At 53.3% G+C, this 21650-nt stretch overlaps 1 protein-coding gene across 4 annotated transcripts in view; it reads right to left on the minus strand.

Moving 5' to 3' along the window:
* Positions 1-1109: 1109 nt before the first annotated feature.
* TOM1L2 (target of myb1 like 2 membrane trafficking protein) overlaps positions 1110-21650 on the minus strand; it is a 124140-nt gene continuing 103599 nt past the window's right edge. Inside the window, exons 8-16 of one of the 4 annotated variants that reach the window (XM_087440293.1) lie at positions 19794-19927; positions 17400-17448; positions 16833-16956; positions 14755-14872; positions 13567-13642; positions 10630-10716; positions 4675-4734; positions 2554-2590; positions 1110-1496 (exon numbers count right to left, since the gene is read on the minus strand). In XM_087440293.1, coding sequence (XP_087296419.1) covers positions 1348-1496; positions 2554-2590; positions 4675-4734; positions 10630-10716; positions 13567-13642; positions 14755-14872; positions 16833-16956; positions 17400-17448; positions 19794-19927 — 834 coding nt within the window. In that variant the 3' untranslated portion in view covers positions 1110-1347. Of the gene's footprint in view, positions 1497-2553; positions 2591-4674; positions 4735-7401; positions 7491-10629; positions 10717-13566; positions 13643-14754; positions 14873-16832; positions 16957-17399; positions 17449-19793; positions 19928-21650 lie in introns of those variants that run through there. The other 3 variants (XM_004432989.3, XM_014789453.2, XM_087440294.1) reach the window with 3 other exon arrangements.

Here is a 21650-nt window from a genome sequence, read left to right on the forward strand (position 1 = left end):
AACAGGGCTGGGTCAGGCTGGACCCGGGCTTGAGCCAAGCCATGAGCACCTTGCCCACGGCCAGGAGACACACTAGCGAGGCCCAGGACGGGAGCAGGTGTCACCAGCCCCTAGCTGCTCAGCCCCAGGCTCTGTTAGCTTCCTTGGTTGGCTTGGAGAGAGGGTACAACCTGGTGCCCTGGGGGGATCTGGGGTGGGAGAAGGTCAGGCTGTCAGCACAGTCTGTGGAGGAGGCTGAGGCCCATGCCAAGAAGCAGAGCAGGGGCCCCTGTGTCGCTCTGACCCCTCTGTCATTTGGATCTCTGAGCGTGGTGCAAAGCCACCTGCTGCTGGGCCCTGCAGGTAGAGGCACAGAGGCTGCCATAGGCCAGGCCAAAGCCCTGAGCACGGCATGCTCACAAACCCACAGAGTCTTCCCAGGCAAGCCAGAGTAGTTCCTCCCCGTGCGGGTCCCTCCACCCACGGGCTGACCGTGTGGGGGAGTGTGCAGCGTGCTCGGGGCAGTCTGGTCTCTGGTGGCATTATCTCTGCAGGGGCTAACCCACCCTTGTGGCCACCACCCATGGGTTGTGTGCTGCCCTCCCAGCCGCTCTTGGCTTTCTCCCTTCACCAGGAGCCTGTGGGTCTGACGGGGGGCCCTTTGGTCCCAAGCTTGGCTGCTGAGCCAGCTTGGGCATGGGCCTGGGCTAGCAGCTGAGTGACAGAGAGAGGGTCAGGAAGATGAGAGACCCCATCAATGGGTACCCCATAGAGCCTTCTAAAGTGCTGAGCAGGCCAAGTGCCACAAGGTGATCCGTGTCAGGGAGCAGGAGTTCAGGGAGAGAGACCAAGCCCACAGGTGGTCTTGGGCAAACAAGCCCTTTCAGGAACAGAGGGACACAGGAGGGCAGGCTGGCCTGAGGAGACCTGATGAACCAGGCAAGGGAAAGGGCATGTGGGGGAAGGGTCTGGGGCCTGAGCCCCTTCTCTGTGGGCAGGTGACTGGAGGAAAGACAGGCCAGGTGGCTGCTCAGGAGACAGTCCCAAGGGGATTGCCAGGCCTGGGGCTGGGCCTTGCTGCCCGCTCTTTCTGGGAGGAAACAGGGGCAGAATGAGCCTGTGGGCAGGAGGGGCAGGGAGGTGAGGGGCCTCTGGCCGTAGTGACGCTGTCCCACCACCCAGAGAAGAAGATGGCTGAAGCTGGTCCCGACTAGTAGGAGGTCTGGGAGCAAACACAGTGGCGTTTCCATGGAGACACAGCAGCACAGGACCGACTAGGGCTGGGGATGGGAGGAGTGGCCAGTGCCTGGTGTGGACCGGGGGGACGAGAGGTGACCTGCCATCTGGGGAGCCAAACCACAGAACAGCTCACAGGGCGAAGAGGGCATCCTCCGACCGCTCTGGCTTCTTCCGGCCAGAGGGGTTTGAAGCCGGGGCTGGGGCCTCCACTGGGGGTGAGGGGAGGTTGGGAACCATTTCAGCAGCTTTGGCTCTTTCTTCAAGGAATTTATCAAACTCTGCAATACAAAACCAAAGCAGAGGCCAGGGTTGGTGGGGGTCTAGGCCCACACTGAGGCTCAAACAACCATGTCGCAGCTGCTCCCCACTGAGCCCCACTCACTTGCGCCCACAGGGGTCACCCCAGCATGAGTCCCCACCCTCGCCACACTGGCCTGGGCCGCCTGCCACAGAGGGAGGCATAGAGTGGCAGGGCAGCAGCCAGCGAGAGCCAGGGGTGCTTCTGGGCGCTCTGCCGCCGGGGGGCCCAGCCTTGATGTCCTCCTCTGCCACCTCCAGGGTGAGTGGGAAGCCCAGCTATGAGCAGGGGGGCTGTTATGGGTCCTGCCCCACTGCGGACCTGGAGCTCTTCTCTTCTCCAGATCAGCACTGGAGGCAGGCAGGGAGAGCTGGAGGGACGAGTTCCTACTTAGACTTGACAGGGAACATCCCCCCTACCCCACCCTCACCCACCAAGCAAGGTTCTCTGCCTTCGGAGGAGGGTCTGAGCAGATGGTCTGGCAGAGTGGAGAGGAGGCAGTGCAGAGGAGAGGTGAGTGGGGTATGGGGGAGGCCAAGGGAGGTGAGAAGGGAGGGGCAGAGGGGTGGGGGGGTGAGACGGGACATGGAGGGGGGTGATGGGAACTTCCCCCCGAGAAGTGAGGTCAGAGGACAAGCGGGCCCAGAGGGGCTCCCTGTGCACCCTCTGGACTGCATGGCACGTGTGTTGCCTCTCGGCATTGAGCATTCAGGGGTGCGGACAAACTGGTTAGGCGTGCAGGTTTGGGATCATGCTGACCTGGGATGGCAACCTGTACCTACTATTCACTAGGTCTGTGACCTTCTGAAAATCACGTGCTCTTTCTAACACTTCCCTCATCAGCGTGAGGCCTGGATGGGACAGAGCCAAGAAGCCCCCAGCACAGGAGGCCCAGCCCAGGCTGGACACCAGGCGGAGCTCTGGCAGTGGGGGCTCCAAGCAGTGGGGGCGCCAGCCTCTGTGCACCCCTACAGCCTGGGGCCAGAGCAGCAAAAGGTGGAGGGGGAGGGGCTGTAAAGTCACTGACCAGGCCATACCTTCGCTTGTGACGCCCTCCTCAAGGTCATCGCCCTTCTGTGGGAGGAGCAGAGAGAACGGGATTAGGGCCCCACCCGCCCTCCTGCCTCTCCTTGCTAGCAGCCACCCCAGGGCAGCACTGCCCACGACAGCCCGAGCAAAACTTCCCACAGCTCGTTCCCAGATTTCTGTAATAGCAAAGTACTGATCATCTTTTTGGAGAAACAGGAACTTTGTTTTTAAAAAGCAAAAAAAAAAAAAAAAAAAAAAAACCTGAATAGGTTCTAGGTTTTGATCCTCTAGAAGGGTCAGAAAGAAAAATCTCCAGAAAGGTGCAGTCTGCTTCTCTGGGCTGAGCTCCAGGGCAGGACGGCGGCAGGCCTCTCTGCACCCTGCATCAACACTCACCCAGAAGGGGCCACAAGGAGGCTGAGGTAGAGGCACGCCCAGGGCCCCTCAGGCGCTCCTCCACTCAGCGTCCTCTGGCGGCCAGCCACAGGGTTCTGGGAAGTCACTGTCCACGTTAATAGCCGGGAAGCAAGTGAGGTCTGGAAGGGACAGAGCTGTGATGCCCACGGCACAGGGCCTGACACCAGGCAGTGCTCTGGCAGTGGAGCGCTGCCCGGCCAGAAGCCATGTCCTGCAGCCTCCTCGGAGCTGCGGCAGCCTCCTCCTGTGGCCCAGATCCCATCACCAGCTGCTGGCTCCTGAGGAGCCATGGAGGTTCTGTGCACTCTCGACGATGAGAGTAGATCTGACTGGGTTTTCTTTGTAGAAGTCGGCAGTCACTTGAGCTCTTGGGGCTGCCTGGGGGCTGGGAACTCAGTGCATAGACAGTGACAGGGAAGGGGGCCAGATAAGGAAGTAGACAAGGCCCTGGGCTGGGCCAGGAGACCCGGCTTCCTTCTTGGCTCTGCCTTTGATCTGCTGCACAGCCTTGCTAGACAGGTCCCTCCCCCTGTCTGGACCTTGGGCCCCCCCTTGTGAGGTGAAGGCCTTGGCCCTTCCTGCTTTGCTTCTGTGAGAGGAGCTATTTCTTTTCCAGGCACTCCCTTGGGAAAGATCTAATGAGGTGTTTTCTTCCTCCCCTGGCACCTAGTGGCTGCCTTGCTGGGCAATGAATATCTTGAGGAAGCCTGGCCTTCTGGGGAGGTGGCCCAGAGCAGGGAGAGGCCCTATCTAAGGTCTGTGTCCTAGTGTGGGAGCGAGCCAAGTCAGCAGCCTGCTGCCAGCCAGGCCAACCTGCAGTTAAAGAATTGGAACAGGCCCTGCAGAGGAGGCAGCTAGGAACAAGAGAGGAGGTGTCTCCAGGTCTGGGGGAGAATCTGACCAGCCCATGACCTTGGGCAAGCCTCTTCCCCTCCCAGAGTGCATTTCTTCATCAGCCCTTGGCCAACGACTCCACCCCACCTCCCACACAGGCTGCGGAGAGTGACAGTGTTTTGTAAGGGACAGAGGGAGGGACCAGCCACTGCAGCCCTCCTTTCTCAGGAGCTGCTGCCATTTACAGACGCATGATGTCCTCACCTTCCTGCCCTACCTCTAGGGATAAAGACAATGGTCTCTGGGGCAGGGGTTCTTTTAGCTCCAAGATAACAGAAGATATTGGGGAAGTGGAATGACACTGAATTAAAAAAAAAAAAAAAACACCCGACTCATCTCTGAGTATATTTCACAAATTAAAAGAAAAAAAAGAAATGTAAACCAAAAAAAAAAACAAAACAAAAACCCCACAAAAACCAAAAAGAGAAAAAAAACTCAAAAAACAAAAGAATCCAAGCACACACACACCTGCAATTGAAAAGGTGCTGGGAACAAGTGTGTGTTTTGGAGCTGGCCAGAGCTAGACTGCAACCCCAGCTCTGCCTCTTCTTGCCCACACGGCGAGCGGGTGGGTGGGCGGCGAGGCTGAGGGCTGTGCCAGAGCAGTGCTCCGCTGAAGCCGGCCTCTGTGTACTCGCACATGTTGGAGGGGAAGGCAGCTATGAGGAGCTGGTGGCCACAGGAGCCACACCTGCCCCGCCTCCCTCCTCCACCACCCCACCGGGAAGCAGCCCCTGCAGGTGTCCCCCGAGACCTGTCCTCAGAAGCGCCTCTGCCTCACCACACCCTACGCACGAAATAGAAAAGTCGAGTCTCACCAGGTCCGTCCTGAGCCACACCTCAATGTCGTCCATGACAGAGGGCTGCGCAACGGGGATCTATGGAGGCGGCAAGCAGCGGGCCAGGCAGCCCCACAGCCAGCGAGGGAAGACAGAACACCGAACAAAGTAAATCGTCAAAAGCAACCCCCGAACGAAACCAAAATGTACAAAGAGCAAAAAAACACATTGGCACAGCAGGCGCGGGCAACACAAGGCAGCCACATATGAAAAGGCAGGTGAGGAAAGCAATGAGGGGCCAATTCTAAGAAGCGGGCTGACCGGGTGGGGGAGGGAGGACAGCAGTACGCGTTCTTGAAATGGATAACTTTTTGAATAACTTTTTGACTACGTGTGTCAGCCCTCACATCATGGGGTCTTCTCTTGGCCCAGGGCCGCAAAGCATCTTCTAATCTCAGGAATGTGCTGGTCCTGCAGGCTGATTTTGAACTCACCAGTTTAGGACAGTTGGAAGAGGACTGTCTACCCACTGTCGAACCCAGTCCCAGGGGTGACTCAAGGAGCCACTAGTGGGCCCTTGATACCACTGGGGAGGCCAAGCGGCAGTCTGCCAGAGCAGGGGACACTGCAGCCAGCCTTGGGAGCACGTCAGGGCTCTGTTTGCTCACTGGAAGCATTTCAAAACGTGTGTCCCGGTGCATCTCTGAGTAAGAGAAGCACCGGGGCCTGGGTGTGGCCTGGCTGACAGGAGGCAGGCACGTTTCACCACCACGAGAAACATGGCAAAAATGAGGGCTTTGATGACAAAAGGGACTGTGGGGCTTTACTCGTCTTTGTGTCTCTTTAGGGGGAAAATCACGAAGCAGCCCTGAATGCAGTACCTTCCTTTAGTCTCGCCCCTGCTTCCCAGCTTTCAATGGCTGTCTGTGCTTCAGTAGTCAAAGAAAAGAAGTTCAACTGAGACCTGGGGATCAGTGATCTGGAGATCTGGGGAGCAGTGGCCAGGGGGGTGACTGGGCTCCTGAGCAAACGAAGACGCACGTGATGGGTGCCTGAGCCTAGGTCACCCGTGCCAAGGGCCTCAGGGGCAGTGATTCTGAAAAATGCATTTGGCTAGAAATATTTAAGTGGCTGTCAGATATAATGCGACAAGAAATAAAGGTAACTTTTAACCCCCTAGAAGTCGCATTAATGAAATGCTGGCTCCCAGCCTAGAGAAATGAGTTGATTGCCCTCAGTGGAGGTGACCTGCCTCCTCACCTAGCCTGGGTCTGGAAAGTAGCTCCCAAGAGTTCACTCACAAGCCCACGATTTCTACAAAAATCACCAGCACTGTGTCTACAGCTGGCTTCACCCCAATGTCACAATCTAATATAAGAATAAAGTTAAAATAAGCAGTAAGAGGATTGCCTTAGTGTTTGCCAAATCTAAAAAAGGACAGGACCTCACCAAAGGAGAAGAACAAAGATTTCACATCAGCAGCCCTGCCCTGACATGACAAGCCACTCCAGGAGGTAGAACCTGCCGCTGGCGGGGTCTGGGGTGCGCAGTGGAGCGAGGGCTGCTAAGCCCGCCGGAGCACACCAAGCAGGTGTCAGCCACTCTGCCAGAGCCCTGCACACAGGCCCTCACAAGTGAGTCGGCAGACCCCGCGCTCCGGCTAACCACAGTAGCTTCATGTGCTCTTGCCTAACTACAGACTTGGCGTGAGCAGTCCACACGCATTTTCATAAAGGCTCACGTAGCCTGGATTGGATTAGGAAGATTCTGCCTATGTTCCTGTTTTATTTCTGTGACTTACTGGGACTTAAGAATGTTGAAATGAAAAAATATCAAGGAGTTCAAATCACCCCGAAATGACTCCTAGGGACAAAGAACATGTGCTTCTCACCCTGGAGGGCACAAATGCTGGATGGACGTGCTAAGAGCATGTGAGGCAGCACCACCTTCCCCATCAAGAAGAAAGCAGTAGGGCACGCAGGGCGCGATCTGCTAACACTACGCTTGCTGGCAGGACTTCTCTCTTGACACATTCCCATGACAGCAGATGCCAGTTTTCATTATTTTGATGCTTATGAGCCAGAATGCCTGGCCTCTGGGAGGATGTGTGCCACGCCAAGTTCCCAGAACTAAAGCTTGGAGAGTCCGCCGCATCTCCAAGAAGAAAACACACCCAACAACAGCTGTTGGAGTGAGCCCTGGGCCTTTTTTATACCTACCCAGCTGTAGTCCACCTAGGAGTAATGGAGACTCGACGGGGAGAGCTTTGCAATGTGTTACAAAAGCTTGAAAAAAGCCGTTAGGGGTCACGGGCCTTAAACCTTCAGATTTCGCTTCTAATTTTTTTGTTACTGTTCAGAAATAAGTCCCTCGAGGCCAGGGATCATGCTCCAGTTTTCCTGTTTGAGTATTAATCTTGAGAGCCAGCACGCTCAGAAAATAAACACTGACATCTGCGAAACTCGTCACTCCCTCAAAAAAAATTCCCCAAAAGCTGGATCATGGGAACACTTTTCTTCCTCTCCTAGACTTCTCCAAATAAGCAGTATGCCCATGGACCAGCAAAGCCCCAGGAGCCAGGCTGTGGAGGGAGCGATGGGTGCGTCTGGGTCCCAGGCTTACAGGCACAGGGCCTGTGGCAAGTCGCTTCTCTCCGGACTTGCTTCTTTACCCAGGAGCTCCTGAGCCTCTGTTCTCCTAAGAAGCCTCAGAGCTGTGGGGGCGGGAGCGGGGGCTTGGGCCAATTCTTGGCCTTGGTCTCCTCACCTGTGAAACAGGGTGATGGCCAGGTCGTATTTAGCTTTCACCAGTCAGGAGTCTGAGTCCCTGAACTTCCAGGTTGGTGTTTCTGGTTCCTAATTCAGAAACCCAGGGATGTCAGAAATTATTGGAAGTGACTCCTTACAGGATGAAAGGCACTTGGCCTCGGGGCATGAAGCACATGGAGCCAGGGTGTGCACTGACAGTCAGGTTTACCTAACGTAAGGCAGGGTCGACTAAGTTGGGGCTGGACACAGCACCTGAGCTACATAAACCTGCTGCCCTGGGAAATCGACGCCTTCAGTATTACACCAGGGTAAAGTTCCTTCCAATAATGGAGGTGCTATCAGACACAGGCTGAACATGTCATGCTCTACAAATAGGAACTGAAGAAACTGAGGGAGGAAGAGGAAGCTCCCCCGTCCAGGCTGACGGAAAGGAAAGCAGAGGCCTTGAGTAGAGAAGAGGGCACTGGACTCTGTCTCTACCCTGTGGCCTTGGACATGTCACCAGGCCTCTGTGAGGCCTCAGTGTTCTCATCTGTCAGATGAAGGTTGGCCCGGCTGATCCCTAAGAGACTGTGGGCTCTGACATCCCATGGTTTTAGCACCTTCTTAGGCAATGACCAAGCTGAGCGTTGGTCCGTGGGGTCTGAAGAAGAGTATGAGTTGGAGGAGGTAGACAGAAAGAGAAAAAGAGATGTGAAGAGAGAAAAACTAAGGAAGCTAAGACGGGAACACCTTCCAATAAAGATCAGCACCTAAAGCTAACTCCCTCCAAAGACAGGCTGGATGGGGCTGGCTCAGTGGAGGCAAGGCTAGACGAGCCCTGCCCACCTTCCGAGTCCAGAGAACCCGGCGTGGCAGATGCTGGAAGTGGCCGATTTTGACGTGAGCAGTGGGTAAGCTGTCTGCTGTTAGCTGATCGTCACAGGGCTGCAGGCAGGGCAGCTCTGCTTAGGGAGCAGTGGTCACCTGCCCAAAGGGGAGAGGTGCTCCTACTGGCTCAGCCACAGCTGGCACTCTTTGTGACCTGGGGCTTGCGGTGTCTGGGGGTCCTCCAGGTCTGGGCAGGGAGTCCCTCACCCCCTGCCCCAAACCCAGGCTTTGGCAGCAGCAGACTCTTTTTACCGACCTACTCCTGCTCTTGTTGTGACTTATATTTGTTCACATCAGGGTATTTTCCTGGCTGCACCCTGCATATAGGAAGACATTCCCCTCTGATCGCCAGCCAGGAGAAGCACGAGGCCGGGAGCCGGAGAGGGCAGGGGAGACAGAGAACGTCACCAGCAGTCACCAGAGGCTGGCTCATGATGATTCTCTGTGTTCTCTTCAACTGGTAATGAACCTGTATTGTTAACTTTGGTATCAGATATCCAGACACCTCAAGTCCCAGGAGACCAAGGGCCCATCTCCACAGCCCCAACCCCACAAGGAGACCTAACTGTCCGATTTCCACGCAACAGGAGCAATTTCTGTAGGTTGGGTGTGCCATTTCCAGAGAAGTGGTGGAATCCTCCCCACAGTGCTTGCACCACCACCCCAATGTGAGGAATAGTCTAAAAGCCCTTTGGTCTCACTCAACAGTACAAAAAGTTTCCAAGTAAAGAATTTGTACTTGGGAGGTTTGGAAAGACTCGGGGATTCTACGCTATGGGAAATAAGGCAAAGCAATTAATACATGTTTAAAAGAAAAAAACACTGCAGTCAGGCAGGTGAGACACAAGGTTAGCTGTTAGCTGGGCTTGTTTCTGGGAAGCTGGAGACTGGAGCTCTAGGTGGGGACAGGGCAGTGGGGGTGGCCTGTGTGGGCAGAGGCAGGCACCACCACCAGCTGCCAAGGCCCCCCTCACAGTAGTTCGTGTGGACAGTATCCTTTTTTGCAGGATTAATAGGCACAAGGACATATGGCTGGATCCTCCAAATTCGGACAATGGAGGGGACATGGGCTCCAGGAGTCCTGCTCTAGGGCCACTCACACAGGTGGGCCAGAGCTCCAGCCTGTCCCTAAAGAAGCAAACGAGGGGCCCAGGCAGCCCATGTCTCTAAGAATGACTTTGGGGTCTGGTGCAGAAACAGAGCAGGACGGGCTGCCTGCTGCTGGGACAGGTGGAGGGAGACTGGCCCTACCTGAGTGTCGCTGTGCAGAGATCACTAGCTCCAAGCCGGGTGGCAGGCAGATACCCCTCGCCCTCAGAGTTCTGACGGCTCTGTGTGGCCCACTCCTTGCATGCTGGTCACACCTCGCTCAGGCAGGTGACCCCCCTGTGTTCACAGTCGCAGACATGCTGGCCCAGCCCGAACACCCCTGCCCTGGCCATAGCCTGGCACAGTCCCCAGGAGTCAGTTATGCTTCTTCCTTGTTGTATGTGCAGTGTCTTCCCACTCCAGCTGCAGGGCAGAGGCCTATACTTTCACTGCTTTTATCATCTTTCCTTCTCTGCATCCTCTCCTGCTCTGGCCCCACCACACATGCACAGACCTTTGGTCTCTATGTTAGAGGTGTTTGAGGGTTGTGGCTTCTTTAGAGGTGAAATCATCACTCCAAGGCAAGCAGCCTGGAATAAGGTCGCCCTCTCTCTATGCACCAGACTCAGAGCCACCTGATCAGATGAGACAGGAGAGACCCTCCCAGGTCTGTGCCAGAAAAGCTCTATTTTATGAGAACTGACTGCGTTTATGACGTTAAACTCTCCCGGCTTTGTCTTCTTTTTATTCTGTTCCTGTTGTGTTTTTGTGTTTCTTGAAGAGGTCTCAAATCCTCTGGCAGATGTAGCGGGCAAAAATAACTACATGATAAGAACCCATCAGCCTAGGACTGTCAAATTCACAGGCTGGAGGGGGCTTTTCTGACTGGTCAGCCCTTTGAGTCTGTTGTCTTAGAAACATTCCCTCCCAAGCAAAAGCCACAGTAACTTGTGCTCATCCTGGAAAAGTAAATACTGCCAAGAGCTCCAGAGACAGTAAAAGGAGGGAAGGGGCCCTCCCCTCACTCCTGCAAATGCCCCAGACCTTTAAGGCCCAGAGGCACGGACCTCAGCAGAAAATCAGAGAAAGTGTTTCTGGGGCTGGAAGTCTGTGGCTTAAGGAGATTGTACAAAGACAGGAGGGGAAAATTTGGCACCCAGTCAGAGGGAGAGAATGGCCTTGTACTGTCTGACTCACAGGGGCTCAGCAGGTGACACAGTAAGCGCTGGGGGGGACAGGGGGCTTGGCTCAGCTGGTGACCTCTCACCATTCCTTGGGTTATGAGCCAGCTGTCTATGGGCTCCAGGTCAGAGTCCCCACCTTTATCTCTCTTCTGGGCCGAGGACAGAAAAGTCTCAGAAAGAAAAGTCACAGCAAGACTCATCATAAAGAAGGCAATAGTATATATCATGGAAACAGAAAAGCCACTGTTCAGAATTGATCGTTTGTCATGTAAGGACATGTGACTTGATGCCCCCACCCCCTCCAGCATGTCCCCCTTACCTACCTGGAAAAGAGAAGAGAAATTTAGTAACCAAGAATCCCAACAGGGTAACATATACTCCTGCCCACTATTCCTATATACTTGATAATCTCCATGAGGTCACAGAAGGTCGACCAGGGCTGTTTCTCCCAATTAGGGCTCTCAGGGTTGGCAAAGGGTCCACTTTTCAAAGAACTAGCTTTCTACTTTTTTCTAACTTATTTCTGCTTTTTTTCTCTTTTTCCTCCTTCTCAGTTAGCTGTGTATTCTTTTCCCAAACTCTTAACTCGAAGGCTGAATTTGGGTATATTGCCTTTTTCTAAATGCCAGAAGTATTTAAAGTCAAGACTACTGATTTGGTTGCACTGTGGAGGTGTGGCTACACAATATTTTCCCCTTTATAGTACTGTGTTCTTAATTCCTCCCTTGGCCCAGTCAGCATGGTTTAGGATATAGAACAACATAACCTGAAGTACTGGCCTGAAGGTGAACGTGAGAAAGTGTGTGTGTGCACACAGATACAAACACACACACACAGGCACACACAGACACGGACACAGACACACACACACAGACACGCACAGCCAACATGACCCTGCTTCCCTGCACCGCCCCATTGAGCAGTAAACGTGAAAAGGAATCTGCCTACCGTCATGTGGGAGACATGATGGAGTCATCAAGACCTTTTGAAAACAGGGAGACAGGCCAAGCCATGCACCCAAAGGGTGAAGGGCAGGAAGCACATCTCCTGTGCTTGGACCCAGGCCTGGGCACTGATAACAACAGAGGTGTGTAGGACACACCCTGGTACGGACGGGGCGGGCCCTGGAGGCAGAGTGGGAAGCACACCAGCTCCACCTGGCTGTGGGCCGGGGCTGGAGGCGGGGCCAAGGTGAGCCAGGAGGAGGGGGCGGCCTCACCTGGCAGCATGCTGGTAGGCCCTCAGCCAGGCTCCCTAACGTCCTCCCTGAGTTAGGTGAGAGGACATTGCAAGTAATGAGACAGACAGAATCATGACCACTGCAAAGATCTCCGGAGTCCCAGTCTCAGGGGTTCGGGGAGGGGGTGCACCGCCCACCCTTCTGTGGAAAGGAAGGGTGCTGAGAACCCAAGGCAGCCGGACTGGCTCTTCTGTGCCCCCTGGTGGCCAGTGCAGAGGGATGCACAGCCCTCACATCAAGTTGGCTGAGCCAGAAGGGAGAGGGACAGGAAGTCCCTTTCCCCCAGGCGAACTTTCTCACAGAAACCAGGCTGCAGCACTGCTGCCTGCCTGGGCCCATTTGGACAGGGGCTGCGGGAGGCCAAGAAGTGAATTTGGGAAACAAACCTCCCCATCCAGTCGACAGATGAACACTGCCCCTTTCTAGTCCAGCTGGGGGACCCTGAAAGGAATTCCAGCTGTTCTGGGGCGGTTGTCCCAACAGCCTTCCCTCTCCTTGCCCCTGCAGACATTCATTGACACACTGCCACACACATTTCTTAGTTAAGCAAAAAGGGGAACAATCTCATGAGAAGCATTAAGACACAAATCCTTTCCCCTGCAGTGATCTGAAATCATACAGAAACCATGGCTGCATCTGGGGCTCCAACAAGCACCATTCTCCACTTCAAAGTACCTCTGCCTCTAGCTCTGCCCCTTCCAGACACGGAGCTTCCCAGCACACTCTCCTAGCCACCATCCAACTGCTCCTCCCACCCCTCCAGCCCCAGCTGCCTTTTTTTTTTTTAAATAATTTTATTTATTTATTTTTGCCCCCAAAGCCCCAGTAGATGGTTGTATGTCATAGCTGCACATCCTTCTACTTGCTGTATGTGGGACGTGGCCTCAGCATAGCCAGAGAAGCAGTGCGTTGGTGCACACCCGGGATCCGAACCCGGGCCGCCAGCAGCGGAGCACGCGCACTTAACCACTAAGCCACAGGGCCGCCCCTTTTTTGTTTTTTTATTTTTATTTTTTTTGTGAGGAAGATCAGCCCTGTGCTAACATCTGCCAATCCTCCTCTTTTTTTGCTGAGGAAGACCGGCCCTGGGCTAACATCCGTGCCCATCTTCCTCCACTTTATATGGGACGCCGCCACAGCATGGCTCGCCAAGCAGCGCATCGGTGCGCGCCCGGGATCCAAACCGGTGAACCCCGGGCTGCCGCAGCGAAGCGCACGAACTTAACCGCTTGCGCCACCAGGCCGGCCCCCCCCAGCTGCCTTCTAATGGGGTTGGTACTGCTCTGGCAGGCCTGCTACAAACGATCAGCAGAGCTGTGGCTCAGATCAGCATTCCCCTTCTTTGTAAGGGCCATGATTTTGTCAGAGCACTGTCCATCCCCGGGGAACCCCCAGAACATTTGAGGAGAGACCCTGTCTGGCCACAGAAGACCCGTGTCCTGAGAGCTCAGGGCCACTTAGGTAGGGAGAACAGGGGTTCTGGAGTTGGACCTCCTAGGAGTGGATTCCTGCCTGCTCTCTACTCACTGGGCGACCTGAGCACATCACCACCTCTCTGGGCCTGTCTCCTCTTGGGTGTCACGGGAAAGCTGACACAGAGCATCACCAATGGGGTGGGGCGAGGACTCAATGAGGTAATACAGTGTTCTCCTCCTGGTCTCCCCCAGTGTGTTCTGCCCTCCATGCAAGCCAGCTTCTGCTTAATTACCCACCCAGCTTTACCAAACTGCCTGACTTTCCTTCCAGAGGACTCCAGGCAGAAACAGGATGAAAGACCTACCACTTCGGAGCTCTGTTTCCGACTATCGAGTGCAGAAGCAAGTCCTCCGACAGACGGGGGTTCTTCGTAGGTGGCCCTGGAGACGAAGCAGCAGAAGCGGACTCAGCTCCCCACAGCAGTCACAGGGGATGGGGCGGTGACCTGTCAACACTTTCTATCCGTGGGACCTCTCTCACATGTACTCGGAAAAGTGTTTCCCGAGGCCGTGGCATTTGTGCAGAGGTTAAAGGCTCATGCCATCTGTCTGACTGCAGCTGAAGCTAGGAGGCCTGGGTTCTAGCACTGGCTCAGCTGCTCATTTCCTCTGGGGCCGGGACACGTGCACCTCAACATCCCTCACTTGAGTAACAATACTAAAGCATCTCTAAAGCTCAAGGACAGGATGTCAGAAATGCCCTGAAACCGCTCAGAGGAGGGGCTAAATAAAGGCAAAGCAATACGAATTCTCATTTTAAAAGCAGCAGCCTCAGTGGCATTTGACAAGGAAGGAAGTCTCACGGTCTGGGACTAAGTTCTGTCACTGAGTATGAGGGTTGTCCTCCTCTGCTCCCTGACCTCTTTCACTGTATCCATTTTAAAACCAACATTTGCTGGTGAAGGGTGCATGGGGCCTTGGGTTTCTGGTCAACCTGAGCATGGGACTCAGAAAGCTGAATGCATCAAGATGCCAGGCCCCTGGGAAAGGTGGGGAAAAGCGTTCCTCACCTGCCTTTGGGCTGAACAGCAAGCTCAAAGCATGTTCTAGTGCTTCCCTAAGATGCAGGGGATTGTCTATTTTGGAATCAACTCCCCCAATTCCATATGGCTCATCCTGGTCAGAGCTGCTGTCAGGGAAGCCTCTGCCCACACCCCTAGGCAGGAAAACCATGCTGCTAGGAACCATTCACTCCTTGCCCAGCTGCACCCTCCTGGCTCCCAGTTCCTCCTGCAGACGAGGTTTCTGTAGCAGCACGGGGAGCAAAGGGAACAGCAGAGCACTCTCTGTGGCTGACAGGAGAAACCCAACTACAATCAAACCCAAGGGGGGGTGCAGTCAACATCTGTGTCTACTGCCCAGTCCTCACAGCCAAAGTTCTTGGCAGTCCTGGACCTGGTAAATAAAAGGCCTCTTTGTGTTGGCCTGTGACCAGACCTGGATCAATCCTTCCCCAATATCTTCCGAAAGCCACTAAAACAGGCCCCACATACGTCTTGCGTTGCTCGGGCAAGGAGTTCCCTCTCGTCTGGGCAAACATGTCAAAGCCGTCACGGGGGTTACACTGCTGGAGTGAACTGAGGGTGCCACTGACGCTCTCTGTCCCCAAGTCTGTGGCAACAAAACAAATGAGAGAAGGATGAGAACAAAATGTGGATCGTGGACTTCACGGAGGGTCCCAGAGTGAGGAGGCCAGTTGGGCAGGTTCAAGTTCTACGGGGCTCTTGGGCAGAGGGGACATAGGACTTTGCTCAGCACTCCCAGCCCATCACGTGCAAGAGGAGCCAACAGTGGGGCCCAAACGGGGGAGAGAATAGCCACTGACCCCAAGCTGCTCAACGCGGGGAAAGGGTCATTATGAACGAAAGGGAGACTGCTGGCAGTGAGAAGGCAGGGTTGGGGCCAGTGCCCCTGCAGACTTCCCACAATGCCCTTGTCAGTGCATTCCTCATTAACTTCATCACAGTGTCTAAGGACCTGGGTCATTTACTCATTTGAGAAATATTTCTCAGGTACCCACCATGTTCAGAGCTAGATCCTAAGTGGACCATTGAATCTGATGTGGTGCTTGGCCTCAAGGTGCACACAGAGTAGGTGGGAGACAGACAGACAACAGCAGTGCTTAGCTTGAGATAGCGGGAAAGACTCGAAACGGATACAAGAGTGGGTCTGTAAGGACGAGGGGGACTATGCTGTGGGAAGAAGCGATAAACGGCAGGTACAAAGGCACCGGGCCTGGAAGTCCTGGGTGAGTGAAGTGAACAAGGCTCATGGAGAGAGATTAAAGGAGGATGAGGCCAGAAATGCAGGTGGGAAGTGGTTGGTGAAGAGCCTCAAACGCCAGGTAAAGGAGTTGATGGGAAAACCACTAGACCTTTGTTAAGGAGGGAGGCAGGGGCCGGCTCAGTGGCATAGTGGTTAAGTGCGCACGCTTCGCAGGTTCGGATCCCGGGCGCGGGCCTACGCACCACTGGTCAAGCCATGCTGTGGCAGGCGTCCCACATATAGAGTGGAGGAAGATGGGCACAGGTGTTAGCCCAGGGCCAATCTTCCTCAGCAAAAAGAGGAGGATTGGCAACAGATGTCAGCTCAGGGCTAATCTTCCTTACCAAAAAAAAAAAATAAATAAACAAGAACAGGAAGGAGGCAACAGAATTCAATTTGAATTTTGGGTATTATATCTGGTATATCTGGTATTATACATGCTAGATGAACTGAAGGCAGAGAAATCTGTTCTGAAAGAGAAACAGTGGCTACAGATACATGAGATAATTAGAAGCCAGAATTATAGCAACTGAGGCCACTAAATAAAAGCTCAATTCAATTAAGTGAAATGAAGGTATAAAGATAAATATTAAGAAAAAAAGAAAACAGAAAAGCAAGGTAGAATAAAGATTTTTGAGAGGGCCATGCTTATTATTTCAAGACTATAATTCTGTTATAAATTGATGTCATCCAGTGTATTTGTAGCTTGTAGGGTCATATACACACTTTTAAACCAAATGAACTGTGGAGAAGTGGTGAGTTTCTTTGGTTTTAGGTTTCAGACAAGAGAGCACTTTAGGTTGTTGTTAGTTCAAGGGGAACAAATATATCAGTGCCATCTCTTCCTGCTTCCAAGCCCGTGGCAGACATCAGCAATCAATCACAAACTCATCTTCCAAGCCCTAATACAGCTTCAGCATCCTTCTTAGACCTGTGTTCCAATGAGCTCAAACCTATTTGCCATCCTTGGCCTAGTTGATATTGAGAGGGAAATCACTTCTACTACAGGGAATATTCCAGATAAAACAAAGCAGCCACCTTTCTTTAAAAAGCAAACACCTTCCAGTTCCTTAGAACTCCCCCCACCCATGCCTTCCAACAGGTATAAACTTTAAGTTTAGGGAAAGAAGTTATGAACTGAAGGTGGTACAATTGGCCAGGACTCAGGAATACACTTTCCCATGGATTCCCCAAAAAGCTCTCTTCAGGCCTTCCAACAAAGAGAGATAAAGGGGCCCTCAGCCCAGATTCACATCCAGGAAGTAGCCTGCAAAGGAGGCCCTTTCCACCCCTAGGAGACACTCACCCAGGCCTGCAAGCTGGGAGGAGAGGGAAGATGGAGGTGCCGTGTTCCCCACCATTGGGCTCACGACGGCTGGAGACCCCGGCCCCAGGTCTATTAAGTTGTCTTCGGTCACTTCATTCAGTACCTGTCCGAGCATGAGACAGTGGTGAGCCCCAGAGCGTCAGGCTCCAAGGTAAGGGCCAGCAGGCACCACACAGGGTTCCAGAGGAAAAGCATTGACACTGCACCAATACGGGAGCAAGGCAGTTTCCCTCACTCCGACTTCAGGGGTCCACAGTGGGCCCTGGCTGTTAGTGAGCCCCTGCCCACTGGTCCTCCCCCCACTTAAAGGAGGCAGGCTGAATCAGTCCCCAGAACAGCGACTGCCCTGGGAACTGTAACTTGGGGCTTCCTTGCGATCCTCCTGCCAGGGATGTGCTTGCTAGCTCTTCCTCCATATCCCATCAACCAGAGTTTGCTCTTCAATTACCCAAATATTTACACCCCAGTTAGAAAAACGAAAGTGGGACCAAACTGAGGCAGGTCTCCTGGCCTCCAGAGATGAGAGAATTCTGAAGGAATACTTACTCCGTTACTGGCATTTTGAACTGATCGGCCCGACCTGTATCGTTCGAACCTAATGGGGGAAGGGAAAGCACAGTAAGGAGAGATGGATGACTTGGCACTGTGATGCTCACTGGTCCTGTGAAGAGCTCCTGGAGGCCGAGGGCCCTGGGAGCCAGCAGAGACCGAGGCTCCAGTTCTGGGAAAGGAGACCAACCAGCCCCATTTGGGGGGCCAGGGGGAGTGGACTCATAAACGCACAACTTTACCATGCCTTCCTCTGCATGGGGCTCTCCCAGAGGATGATCAGCCTCCCAGTCTCGCCCACGGGCACCCTGAGGTGAGGGAGGAGGGTGTTGGTTGGCACATCTAGGAGGCCATTATAAGCACCCCCCACTGTCCCCTCACACCCTGGGCCCAGAGTGTTCCTCTTGCCCCTGAAGGGGGAGGCGGGGCCAACCACTTTACCTGGGGGCATCTCAGATGTCTCTCTGCAAAGCCAGGCAAGAAGTGCAGCCCCTCTCTATTTCACAGAGCAGTGCTGGGGAGTAATTAGCTGACGTCACTAAAATGCCTCTGGCTCACCTTGTTGGAGGAAAGGGGGTGGGCACGCACAGGGTGGGCACCTAGAGGAGGAAGACATGCCCAGGCCTCTGGCCTCGTGCAAAGGCTCCCCAGTAGCTGCGGGAGGGTTAGGCCAACCATGAGGGGCTGCCAGCCAGTCTCCTTGCCCAGTCAGTTGGCTGCAGACTGGCCGAGGATGGGATTTGGCCTGCAGCAACTGCAGAAAGGCTCTCCTTTCCCATACCCAATCATTCTCATACCAGGTGGGCAATAGAAGAGCAATTGCGAGATGCGTGTGTGGCTGCCGTTGCATTTAACAGTTCCAAAATGCCATGGGCAAAGAGGTAGCTAAGAGACTTGTTCCAGCTGGAGCCTGGAGAAACCAGGCTTTACTGAGATTTGCTGCTCCACATTGGTCTCCCCACTTGCTGGGATGGCGCCTGGTGAGCAGGGATCCCCAGGAGGGACAATCTGATTAGGTGATGTGTTGCAACTGTGGTTTTAAGACTCGTGTGGTTTTTTTCAACCATGGTCCATAAGGAGAACAGGAATATTAACACATCTGAAAAGTTTCTAATCCTGGAGTACCTTTCCCACACCCTCCTCAAGGGACAATTAGTCTTATCAAAGGCACACTAGCCAGAATGACGTCTTAGGGCTGCTGGCCCCAGGCTTTGCCTCTGAATTCGTGGAAACACTGGAACTGGCAGACTTGAAAATGCCCATATTAACCCCTGTCATCCTATTCTAGAAGGGGCTAAAATGGGTTTAAGACGTTAAAAGCCAACACCATGTAAAGTGGAGAAACTGGAACCACATGGCAAGGGGTCTCAGGCTGGGAGTTGAGGCACCTCAGATCTGCTCCTATCCTCTAACCGACACACCCCTGGGTGGCCCCACATTTTTACTGCAGGTTTCTTCAGATGGACACAGGGCCATCCATCTCTACTGCTATAGTCAAAGCTGAGACAAAGCCCAGGGTTGTGACAACCACAGCAAAATCATCCTCTAAGCCCCCAAAAGCAAGTATCTGTCACACCGACCCAAAATGATGCCAGATCATCATGGTGTGAGTCAGCAGGGGATCAGGCCTCAGACTTAGGAGAAGGCTGGCCCAGTCAACGTGCTTTCTGGTGCTGACGCTGGGTAACTCAGGAGGCTCGGGTGCCTCATCAGAGCGGTGTGATGATAACCGTGCTTGCCATTACACCGCCTGTTGAAAACGGTGTCTGAATAAGATGCTTTGCACTTCTTCTCAAGGGAAGGTTTTGGAAAGAGAAAAGAATTTGCAAGTTTGTTACCTCAAATCCAAAAATGATGTGACTGCAGCAAGGACCGAGATGCACGCGCGTGCGCTTCCCCGCGCAGCAGCACCCACCACTCACGCCCTGCCTGCTGCTGAACACTCCAGACGCACTGATATTTGCAAAGGGAGGGAAAAATCTCTCTTTTTTTCTTTTTTTAAAGATGGGAAAGAGGAAATCTTTTTTCCTTAGTAGAGACTTTTTTCCCCTTTAATCCTTTTCAAATTTAAAGGATCTTCAAAGGAGCAGGTGTGAAGCTCCAGAGTCCCCAGGTTCCCCAATCCTCCTCCTCCCGGGGCTGGGGCTACTGAGGAAGGCAGAGCAGTCTGAGGCTTACACAGGTCAGAGCCTAATTCTGTGTGTCACCTTCCTGCTGCTAGGTTCCCAGGAGAACAAGAAGCGTTTTCGCTGACATCTGGGAACAAATTAGCATCTCTGATGAGTATTTTCCCACTCTAATCTCTCTCTCTCTCTCTCCTTTGTTTATGGAAAAAATCCCTCGGTTATGGCAACAATCTTTTCAAGGGAAAAAAAGGAGCCTGGTGCCCACCTCTCATATCGGAGAAAGACATTGTTGAGGTCGTCATTGACGTGCAGCAACTCCTCAGTGACCTCCTCGTTGGACACTCGGGAGACGAGCTCCACGATGCGCTGCTGCATGGCCCGGCAGGTCCTGTTCAGCTCCTGGGGACACACACACCTCTGGCTAGCCTGCTGGGTACACTTTTTGTCACATTCTCTTTACTTTGGAAAAATGTGTGCTGACTCTTAAAAGTCACAAAAGGAGTATGTGCTTGTCCATAAAGCCAGACGGGTGTGAAGGATGCAAAGTGCAAGGCCCACCCCCACTGCTTCTTCCTACCCCAGAGGAAACAAGCTCTTTTTCAATAGATAGACAAACGTCCTCACATATGTACTGTTGTATGTACAGAAGTACACGTCTGTATAAATCGTTTTAAAAATATAAGGATATGATTCTCTGCAGCTTGCTTTTTCTCTTCAACAAAATACTCCACACGCCTCTCCCCATCGCTTTGTCAGACTGCCTCATCCTTTTGTGTGTGCCTCATAACGCCTTTCACTATTCTTCTACTGTTGGGCATTTAGGTTATGGTCTCTCTTTTTTTGGCTCACTCACATAACCGCAGCAATGAACACTTGTATATATACGTGCTTATGCATTTGTGCCAGCACTTCCATAGAATGAGCTCCTGGAAGTGGAATTTCTGGGTGAAAGGGTAGGGTCATTTAGAATATTGATTGGTAATAGTAAAAGATCCTTCAAAAAGACGAGATCAGTTTATTGATACTCCCAGCAACAGCATGAGTATATTTTATGACTGCATTAGGCACATTTCAGTGGAATGTCTGCCATCTTACTGAGGTCTCAGAGGCTCAGCAAGCTCCCACATGGCTCCCCAGTTGGCCAAAGGTGATGCTCATGAATCCCCAGTCACCATCAGAGCCCTCTCTACCCTTAGAAGCAACGTCTCCCTGAAGACAGGCCCTTATCACTTTATGGCCTGGCTTCCTCGGGCCTTCCCTGCTCTGGACGGCAGCCTGACTCATGTTCTCATTGCAACTTGCTTGTGGAGGCCCCTCAAACACCTGCCAGGGCTCCTTGCCATCCTGTATGCCAGAAAGAGGACCCTACAGAGGTGGGAACTGGCAGCCCCACTGGGCTGGCCCCACAGCATCCCTGCCTACAGGAACTGCCTATGGAAAAAGCTCCAGGTCCCAATGGGCCATCCAGGGTGAAGCAGAGGCAAGATGCTGTCTTACCTACCTGGACACTGGAGGCAGCTAAAGACCCAGTGAGTGAAGGGAATAACAGATGAAGCAGAGGTCCTTCCTTCTCACAGCTCAGCCTTAAAACTACCACCTTTTGCAAATGTTTCTGGCAGAAGTAACTGCCCTATTGGCCGCAGACACACATGATCTCTGTTCATAATCTGTGCTGAACATACATAATTTCTGCTGAACATAATCTGGCTAGCTTGGCTAGAAGGTTTCTCCTCCTACCAGATCATAAACTCCGGGAAAGAGGTGCCGTTATTCATCCCCTGGGGAGGCCCTCAAGCCCTGCACTGGCCACACACAGGGCAAAGGCCCAGTACTCATCTGCTGAGTCGGGTTGCTGAGGTGGTCAAACGCAAAGCAGGGAATTGACAGTGCCCCCCAACCCCCACGCCCCACAGTGCCCACCACACTATTAGAGTTGGCCTCCTTATCCGCCTCCCCCTCTAGACCAAGCTCCTAGAGGTTAGAGATGGCATCTCTTGTCCCCATTTCCCGAGTACGCATGACTGGCACATGGGAGCCGCTCCTTGATTGCTTTTGAGAGAATTAATTAATGAAGGCAAGTTGCATTCCTTCCATCCACACTTAGTCCAAGGTATCCAATAGT

This window comes from Ceratotherium simum, chromosome 16 (genome assembly GCF_057802395.1).
Source record: "Ceratotherium simum simum isolate JZ-2026a chromosome 16, ASM5780239v1, whole genome shotgun sequence".
Lineage (NCBI taxonomy): Eukaryota > Metazoa > Chordata > Mammalia > Perissodactyla > Rhinocerotidae > Ceratotherium > Ceratotherium simum.